The sequence below is a fragment of the Vitis vinifera genome, chromosome 13 (assembly GCF_030704535.1).
Source record: "Vitis vinifera cultivar Pinot Noir 40024 chromosome 13, ASM3070453v1".
NCBI lineage: Eukaryota > Viridiplantae > Streptophyta > Magnoliopsida > Vitales > Vitaceae > Vitis > Vitis vinifera.
This window is the reverse complement of record NC_081817.1, coordinates 2,637,419-2,647,322: the sequence shown is the minus strand read 5'-3', so window position 1 is coordinate 2,647,322 and position 9,904 is coordinate 2,637,419. Positions and strand designations below refer to the sequence as shown.

At 29.0% G+C, this 9,904-nt stretch overlaps 1 protein-coding gene across 3 annotated transcripts; it reads right to left on the bottom strand.

Moving 5' to 3' along the window:
- Positions 1-431: 431 nt before the first annotated feature.
- LOC100263260 (actin-depolymerizing factor 2) lies at positions 432-3,472 on the bottom strand. Of its 3 annotated transcripts, none has more exons than XM_002284004.5 (4): positions 3,256-3,400; positions 2,586-2,664; positions 1,107-1,372; positions 432-999 (listed from the first exon to the last, which is right to left on the bottom strand). In XM_002284004.5, the coding sequence occupies exons 2-4, from the start codon at positions 2,586-2,588 to the stop codon at positions 849-851; spliced, it is 420 nt and encodes a 139-aa protein (XP_002284040.1). In that variant the 5' UTR covers positions 2,589-2,664; positions 3,256-3,400; the 3' UTR covers positions 432-848. The 3 variants fall into 3 exon arrangements, with proteins under 3 accessions (XP_002284040.1, XP_010658601.1, XP_002284029.1); XM_010660299.3 differs by having other exon boundaries at positions 2,586-2,661; XM_002283993.4 differs by lacking the exon at positions 2,586-2,664 and having other exon boundaries at positions 3,256-3,472.
- Positions 3,473-9,904: the final 6,432 nt, after the last annotated feature.

Sequence of the window (9,904 nt, the reverse complement as noted above, 5' to 3'; positions counted from 1 at the left end):
TGAAGAAACACATAAAAATAATTTATTGAGTTTAAACCTATTTTTTATTTTCCTTAACTTTTTCTTTCCTTTTACTTTTCCTCTTTATTTCCTTTATCTCAAATTTTCAAATAACCAAACATAGGGTAAAAGTTCAACAAAACTCACCTCAATGATGCTCCAAAGTTAGTAGTGGTACAACAAAACACAAGTACATAGACAAAATATGCTTTATGCACCACCATCTAAAATTAGAAGTAAAAGTTGACAGCCATAACACCAACAGTGATCCATGAGGCAAGCAACAACCAAAGAGAACTATCATCACAACCAAGTACCAAAACCACAAGAAAATTTTTATCTAACTAAAGCATTACATAACAGTTATAATTTCCCTCCCCCAGCCCACAAAAAAAACAGCAATGGCAACAAAACAAAACAAGACAAAAACATTAACTTGTAACAAATATTTTAATTCATCCAAAAGAAGGACTAATAAACCAACTCAGCCTTAAGGAGCCAAAGGCTTCCCCTTTTCCAATACAAATAAAGGTAAAAAGGGGCAACATCCATTTTAAACATGCAAACATACTGAAAGGTGATGTCTAAACCCCCAAGACCATCACACATTAGTTTGTAGATTTCAAGCCAAATGGAGATACTTGCACAGAGTTCCACAAATAACAAAATACAAAGTATACCCAAGATCACTGGAGTTGGTTGGAATGAAGACAAGGCTTCGAATATGAAACTGAACAACAAGCCAATATCATATCTAAGCAAGTTCTGTGTCCCACAACCTATTAACATTTCACATAAGTAAAGCAGACAGTATGGAGGATTTCCCATCGCACCACCGGGCATTTAATTCAGCAAGCACGGCTTCTAATAACATCAAGACCAATCTCAGTAGGATCAGTTGCTTGCAACTCTACCTGAATACCATCTAGCTCTCTCTTGAACCTGTCCTTTGAGCTTGCATAAATCATCTTGCTTCTCACCCTTGACGTGTCAGGAGACCTACATATATAAAAAAAATAGTCAATAAGTAAGGCAGAAGGCAAAATGTTTTAATGAAGTGCAAATCATGACAAGTGATTTATACTGTGTAAAACACCAAATATTACCATGCAATGAAGAAAATCCTGCTTTTTTGGCAATTCTCTTCAGTCACAAAGTCAAAGTCATAGACAGCATATCTGCATTCATCCGCAGGAAGGCTGGCAGCAAAATCCTCGTAACTTTGAGTGGGCTCACCAACCTTTTCCACAATAACCTGCTTTTGCTTCTCCTCAATCTGGAAAACTATAGAGCGGTAGGTTCTTTTTGCCTTCAGCTCCAAAAATTTTAACTTGCAATCATCATGCACAGCCATCCCTGATGCAGCGTTCGCCTACAATTTGAATGGAATATTCATAAATATCAGGTATCAAAACAAGCAAAAACTAATTACTCCTCCAGGAAATTCTAACCAAACTCCCAAATTATACCTCCCCACTTCTCCAATGCCTATCAACAATTTGCCCCAAGTAATGCAACAACTCCCATAGTACTTATTTTTCCAAATAAACCAGTCTCAAATTAATTCAGAGTCGCAGCATATAACACTGGTTTTTTCCCCTCCTACAATATACATCTTTTCCCCTGAGGTTTGAGTTCCCATGGAGAGTCCTAAGGGCTTGACCATGGAAGGTTCCTCGATTATTAAAAATAAATAAATAAATAAATAATAACCCCTTCCTGTATATAATTTTTTCTTGAATTACCCCTCATTTATTCCAATTTTTCTTGTAAACTCTTGAATTTCAAATACCAATATAAAAAAATTCAAAGTACCAAACAAGTCCTGAATGCCAAATCATGAAATTAAGCATCACTAACACTCTACAATATCTAAGTGGGGAAGGACTAGGTAATATTTCGAAGCACTTCTATTTAAAGAACTTCCTCTTGTTAGCACCCCTTACTTGACTTTCAAAGTCTTATTTTGCTTAGAATTTTTAAGTGTTTTCACTTCTAATTACAGGAGTTGCATCAATTTTCACCACAAATAAAAGGCAAGAAAAGTGCTTAAGAAGTATTACCAAGTGCTTCATAATTTAGATGTCATAGTGTCAGTGATGCTTCATTTCATAATTTGGTATTCAGAATTTGTACACTTTAGATCTATTATATTTTGCATTTTGAAGTTCAGGAAAATTTGGAGTAGCTGAGCCGCAATTCAAGAATGAATTTGAGATGGTAACAACAAGACAGTGTATTGATGATGGTGTACAGTTTCAAAATGAAATTGATCTGTCCGGTGAAATCAATGCTTGATACTGATTAAAACATGCCACAATGGCTTAATTGATTTACCTTTCTTTCAGGAAAAAGAATTGTGACTGATATGTGTATTCAGAGGTGCATGAAGTTTATCTGATTTGCATATATTCATCATTCTCGTTCTTATTTTAGAACAAGTCTCAGATACAAGATTATGAAATCAAGGCAATATAACATCTAGCTTTTGAAGCACTTAGTAGTACCTTTGAAAGTAATTTTCTTAGGTTCTAAGTTAAAAAATGAGTCCATTTTCTAAAATCAGAAGAGGAAAATACTCTTACCATTCTTGCCAAAAGAAGACTGAGAAAGTGAAAGAAGGGTGCTAAAAAGAGGAAGTGCGGTAAAGATTCAACACCCCTACTGGAGAGAGGAAAAAGAGAATGAGAAAAATCCAAAGCATATAAACTTCATACCATTGCAACTCGTAACATATACATCATGCACAAAGTAAAAAAACATGGATTTCATTGAAACAAATCTCCGGTATCGTCACCCACTCAAAAGCACATGAAACTCAACTCAATTGAACAAATCAACGATGAAAAAAATCGGATATGTCAAATCAAGATTCAAAGACCCATCTCGAACCAAAATTGAATCCGATCATCAAAACCGAAAACTCTCGATCTAAAAATTTCTCTTAATCGACCCAAAATTTTCAAAGGTTTCGACCAAATCACCAAAATATTTCCCAGATCAAACACGAAAACAGCATAAATTAGAACTCAACTTAGAGCCGTTGCAGCAAAAAATGAAACCCTAGAGAGACATATAAATTCGTTTGGCTGTATAAAAGAGACTTCGCAACAAAACGAACATAGAAATCCGAATCTCATAACCGATTGGGGTTAGAAATGCAAAGTTTAAGAAGCAAAACTTTCTTTTACTTTCTTGCGATTTCTCGGCAACCAAACGGAGCAAAGGAGTTAAAGTAGCAGTGGAAATGCTCACCATTTTTCCGAAGCGAAAGAGAAGGAAACAGCGACAAAGGCCGAGAAAATCTAGGGCTCGGCAAAGAAAGTGAATGGAGATTAGGCTTCCGACCTTGAAAATGAGGCCTTTTCAGGTACTGGCGGTGAAGGTCGTGGGTGACCGCAGAGATAAAGTTGATTTATCCAATAACGTGGTGCCACGTATTTTTAAGGCGAAACTTGGTGCCACGTCATGGACTTCGAGGATTGCAGATACCTCACGCAACGTGGATGTTCTTCTGTTGCTTCCCTCCCTCACCCTTCTACGACGTCGTTTTGATGATCAGTTTGGGCTAGGCGGGACCGGGCCAGAATCTTAACCCTTAACATGACGCCTTTGGGCTTTGCCCAGTCACAATAATTGTATAATTTTTTTTAATAAAGCATAAAATTACGCTAATCTAATATTCAATTACCAAATATTTATTACATTGTTTATAATATATTTTTTTTCATTTTTTATAATTAAATTTTTTAAAATAATTTTAGAAATCATATTTTCTAAGATATATATATTCTTTTTATTTTTAAAATTGGGTTATTTAATTAAAAGAGTCAAAACCCAATTTTTGAAATTTAACCTTCCATCTGATATTTTACATGGTACAAGAAAAAGTTTTTAATACTATATAGTATTTTTTGGGGCATTTGAAACATATTGACATATTTGTGGCGGTTGAGTTTTATACTTCCACCAAACGGAACTTGGAAATACTTTACTTGCTTTCTGAAGCAAGTTATTGCTTTCAAAAAGCAAGAAGGTGCGTCATAACTTGTATGAGTAGAATAGCGCTTTCCGAAGGACCAAACAGGGCATTGGAATGGGCTTGAGTTGATTCTGTTCATTAACCTCTTAGGCACGGCTCGGGGCAGTTTATTGGAAGGAAATGGGCCATGGGCCGACATCTTAAACCCAAGTTCAGTTGACTGCGCCCAATTCGGCTGTGGGAGCCGTCTTGGATGATGGATCGAGTAAAAGCTCTTCTCTAAACCCAATTTTTTAGCATTCCTCCTTTTTTGTTTTTTTTTTCTCTTTTTTTTTTTTAGGAAAATAATGTTAAAGAGCATTTTTTTTTCAACTGAAAGTTAAATTTAAAGCTAAAATTACAATTTCTAAATAATTATAAAAGTTCAAACAAATATGAAAGAATTTCTTGAATAAATTAAGATAAATTTTTTATAGAAAGTAATATTTTTCAAATTTTCAAATAAACTCATTTTTAAGTACTATTTTTTTTTAACAAAATTAGTCAAATGTGCATAAATATTCGTATTCTTGTGACGTTTTAAAAATCACTCCAAACACGGCCTAAATAGGTCTAACCAAAGAGGCATTGATGGCATCTTTCTTTATAAATAATTGAATAGGATCCGATTGAAAGCTTATAAAGGTGTTGATGTTCGAGGGATTATTTGTTATTTAAAATTTAAATATGTGTAAATTATTTGAAATTTGAATAAAAATCAATAATTATATGTATTTTTGATACATTTATTGTAATGATCCACACTTAAGGGCCAAACAAACCTAATCAAGGATCAACTTTATACTAAATGATGAAAATATTGATAATTATTGATATATCGATACTTCAATTTTAAGAATATATTCAGAGATAGATATTTTAACAAAATATTGATGGACCTAAATTTGTTTAGAATGTTAAAAAAAAAAAAAAAAAAAAAAAAAAAGACCTCTTGAAAATGAAATTATAAGCATAATAGATATTTTAAAATTTTGTTCAAAAAATTAATATATGCATTATATAATTTATCATATTTCACAATAATATTGTATGCTTCGATAAAAAATATAAATTTTATAAGTATATATTTATTATCAAACTATATAAAACATTATTCGATAATAATAGTATGATATTTAATTATAATATATCAAATTTAAAAATATATTTAATATTAAAATTATAATTCATTTAATTCAATATTAAATGACTATATATATATATAAATTTTAATATTTAATTAATATATTAATGATATTAAAAACATTATAAAGAAAATTATTATGATAATTTTTATATTTCTTGTAATCAATTAAATGAAAATTTTTCATTTTATTATAAAATAATGATAATTAATTTGTTCATTAAAATATTATTTTTATATTATGAATTTTAGTCTATACATATTTAAGGCAATATATATAACAAGGGGTAAGTTTACCCATGGTTGGCTAGCTGTGTATTAAATCCCTTGGCTAGGGTTCGACGCCCCAAATTATCGATGAAAAATTGTGCCAAGGTCCATCAAAATATAACGATATTTTAATTATTATCTATACCCTTAATAATGACCCACATTCATGGTGCAGGTATTATATATTTTAAACTCAAATAAATTTTTACAACTTTAAAATACGTCTATAAAGTTATTTATATAGTATTAAAAATTTTCTGCTGATATAACTTATTTTTTATTTTTAAAATTAGAAAATATAAATGAATTTTATATAAAATAAAAAAAATAGAAACTAATATTAAAAATATAATAGCTTTAAAAGCTGTTTAAAAAATTGAAGTGTTAAAAAAATTTACTAAATTAAATTTAAAATTTTCTTAAAGTCGTATTTAAAGATATAAAATAAAATTGTACTTTTTAAAGAAAAAAAATTCCATATAGAATTTATTCAAATAGATATTAAATTGTTACAAAATTTTCTTAGATCCTCCACTAAAAAATGTGCTATAACAATCAATGAAGGAAAAAAAATGTAATTAAAATTCAATGAACTAAATTTTAAGAAATTGGCTGTCTTACCATCAAAATATTATTCTGCCCCTTAAATAAGTTCAATATATTACCCCTTTCAATCTCTTTCTTGACACCGCCCTGCATTTGTTTGATGTCTATATTCGAGGATACAAGACACCAATTCAAAAATAAAATAAATTTATTAAATAAAATAAAAATAATACATAAATTGAACTCCAACAAGAAGATGACAAAGCGGGTTGACCTCCCAATCCAAACCCTACATTTTGCCTAAATTTGAAACCCTCTTTAACTACCACAAATCTTTTTAATAAAAATTCCGACCCAATAAATATAAAAAATTTAACCATAATTTTTTTATCAATACATTCTAGAAGGTTCATGGCTATATGAAGTTGACTTTATTTTTAATTGTAGTTGGATTTACTCTAATCCTTCCACGTGGCAACATATTGTGACAAGGATCAATGTTAACCCAACACAAGACAGGCTGACTTTGAAAATTAATATTAAATTTATATTAAATAAATAATAAAAACATAAGGATGTAATGCAGATTTTAGGAAAACAACACTAGTGATTTGGGATTACGTGGGATTTATAAATATAATAATTATTTGGAACTTAGGAATTATTACACGTGTCAATCACCCCAAGGCCTCTCTGAATACAATACAAATTGCAGCTACATGACAAATAGGAAGCTGGGGTTTTGTTGACTTTTTTAGTCAGAAATTAGTCAATCACTTTAAGCCTTTGTTTGATAAGATACTTGATGTTTCACATTTTAGTTTTTTTTTGTTATTTGCTTAATTGGTAAAGTTTTTAGATGAGTTTGAAATTACAATTGTAGCCCTCTAGGCGGTCGAGGTCTGGCCCACAAGATTGGGGAAAGAGGAGATTCAGTGTAGGTGCGTGGAATCTATGGATCAAGAAATGTTGCGTGTGAGATGTCATATGCACCGTTGGATGTTTCCAAAGTTTTGTTTATGTAGATGGCTATGAAAGGAAGAATCTTCTTTAATTTTCTCTATTTTTTTTAAAAAAAAATAAGTCTACATTTAGTTATTTATTTTTTCCATTTGTCACTTATCATATAAACACATAACATACAAGTGGACTACAATTTGGGCAAATTAATAGGGTTGATCATTAATCCAATTCGATCTAATCCAACCACCAACCCGAGAAATCCAATACAAGCTTATTTTTTTAAGTTGAGTTTAAATTCAATAGTTAATTAGATTGGATAATTCAAAATCTATTTATAAATTTACATATTTTTTAAAAAATAAAATGAAATATGATACAATATAATTTTATGTTATATTTATTATATTTATAGTTTTTACTTTTATATTGATTTCTTTAAATAAATTTAAATTTTTTATTAAATTTAAAAAAGCTTTTAATTTATCATATATTGGTTGTGCTAATTCATGACGATTAGCTTAAAAAAAGCAAGGCCAAGTTGTAGGTTATGTGCACCAAGTGGCTTCTTGGGCTTTTTCATTGATCAAAATAGATATGTTTGTTCATCTTCTTGTTATCCAAATATAGACCTAATTGAAATTATGCTAAAGCATCCAATGAAGCGAATCCAAATAAGTTATTAATTCAAAGTTAAAAATTACAAATAAAAATAAAAATTCATGTTTGAGTAATTTAAAAAAATTAGGGTAACACGATTCTTCAAGATTATGATATAACAAAGCCTTTAAAGAAAAAGAAAAAATAATTAATTAATTAATCTTATCATGTACGTTCTTATCAAATCTAATTCTTGAATATCTTAGGTTATGATTAGTTCTTAGAAAGTACTAAAAAAAGAAAAAAAAACTATTAAGAAAAATGATTTTCTTATGTTTCGATTTTAATATGGAAAATATGAAAAAAAATATATATATATATATATATATAATTAAAATTAATTAGAAATTTATATATTTTTAAATTATTCAATCTTTATAAAAAAATGAAAAATAAGTGAAATGAGTTTGAAATATTATATAAAAATAATTTATTGATTTTAATTTTTTTTCTTCACTTTTTCTTTCTTCTATTTTTTATCTCAATTTTTTAGGAACCAAATATAGCATTAAGGATATGTTTAATTGGTTTTTAGAAAGTTTAAGGAAAAATGCAATAGAAAGACAAAAGAGAAGAAAAAAAATAGATTTAAAATCAATAAATCATTTTTATATGATAATTCTTTTTTTCATATATTTAAATCTTCTGTATAAAGATTAAATAATTTAAAAATAAATAAATTTATTAATAATTTTTCATATTTTTTATAGTAAAATCAAATATAAGAAAATTATTTTCCTTAATATTTTTTTTTTCTCTAATACTTTCCGATATCCAAACATAGTGAGGTTGGTTCAAAATGTAAAACAAAATATAGAACATTTAAATTCAAGCTAAAAAAACTATTGGAAATGTTGAAATCATAAAGAAGAAAAATTTGACCCACAAATGACTTAATAAATCAAAATGTAATAATGTGGGTCATTCATCACCAAACTTTGGGCACAACCAACACATATGATTATAAGTCCAGACTCACCCTTGCATGGGTAAATTCGTCAACCCAAATACAAAGAGGTCAACACTCAACAATTTCATACAGAGACAAACACCAAGAACCAGGCAATGAAGACAAAGGCATTATACTTTTTATTCAGTAACATCACAGACTCATCAGAGTCCAATTAACTCAGTGAAAATTATGCCAAAATTTTTTAATTTTGATAAACAAGAGACAAAAAAAAATTAAATAAACTGCAGTCTAAGCCCAGAAATCAAATCTTAATAAAATAGGGTAGTGGGTCAATAAATTGGCATTTCTTTAGATGGCTGATGATTAGAAGATACCCTCTGGAATTAACAGGCTTTTAAGGTAGTATTTTGCCTTTTTCTAATTTTGTTTATATGTTCGAACTTCATAGCAAGTTCGACCCTTTGTAATATATATATATATAATGCATAAAATAAAATAAAAAGAAGAGAATTCATTAAATTTATCGAACTAACTTATCATTCATGTATTTTCATCGAGATAAAATGGTTATTTTATTAGAAAAGAAGAAATCATCCTCACTTTATAAAAGTATTTAGTCCGTCCGTCATTTTTCACCTTAAAAACTATTTACTTAGGACAAAAACACCTTTTTTTTTATTTATAAAAATTACCCTTTCTTGTAGAACATACGTGTAAATTATGAAAGTATTAAAGAGTATTTATGTTAAAAATGGGTTACACTTCAAATTTAAAAATGGGAGAGGTTATTAGTTTTACAAATTTTCGATTTTCATATATTTTAATCAAATAATTCTAAAATTAAAACCCCAACAAGGTAAACTATTAAGGTTAATATCTATTGGTTTATTTTTAGGGTCGATATGCATATTCAAACTCTATATATAAAAAACCCAAATTTCATGTAGATTTTACATACAAGAAAACTCTAACAACGTGAACCTTAGGGTTTGTATGGTTGATTTAGTTTTAAAGTTGATTTATATATTAGATGAGCTAGTTGCAAGCAACTGAGTTGGCATCGAGTCATAAAATTTAGTCAGATTGATGTATTGAACAAGTTAATTATAAAGTTTTAGACTATACTTTATCTAGATATTAGTCTAATCAATAGTATTAAAACCCTAATATAAACAAAGTCAAATTAAGGCGAAAGCGAAATCAAACAAATACAAGCCAATTTAAGCCCCTATTGCTATAAAAGAGTAGCATTTTTTTCTATCTTCTCATATCAACTAACCCTGGAAGTTTCATTTTCTTTTCATGCAATTAATAAGGGCTGTGACCACAAAACATTTTTGCTTCCAAAGGAAAAGAGCCGTTGTTACACTCAAAAGAAACCCAAGAAGTC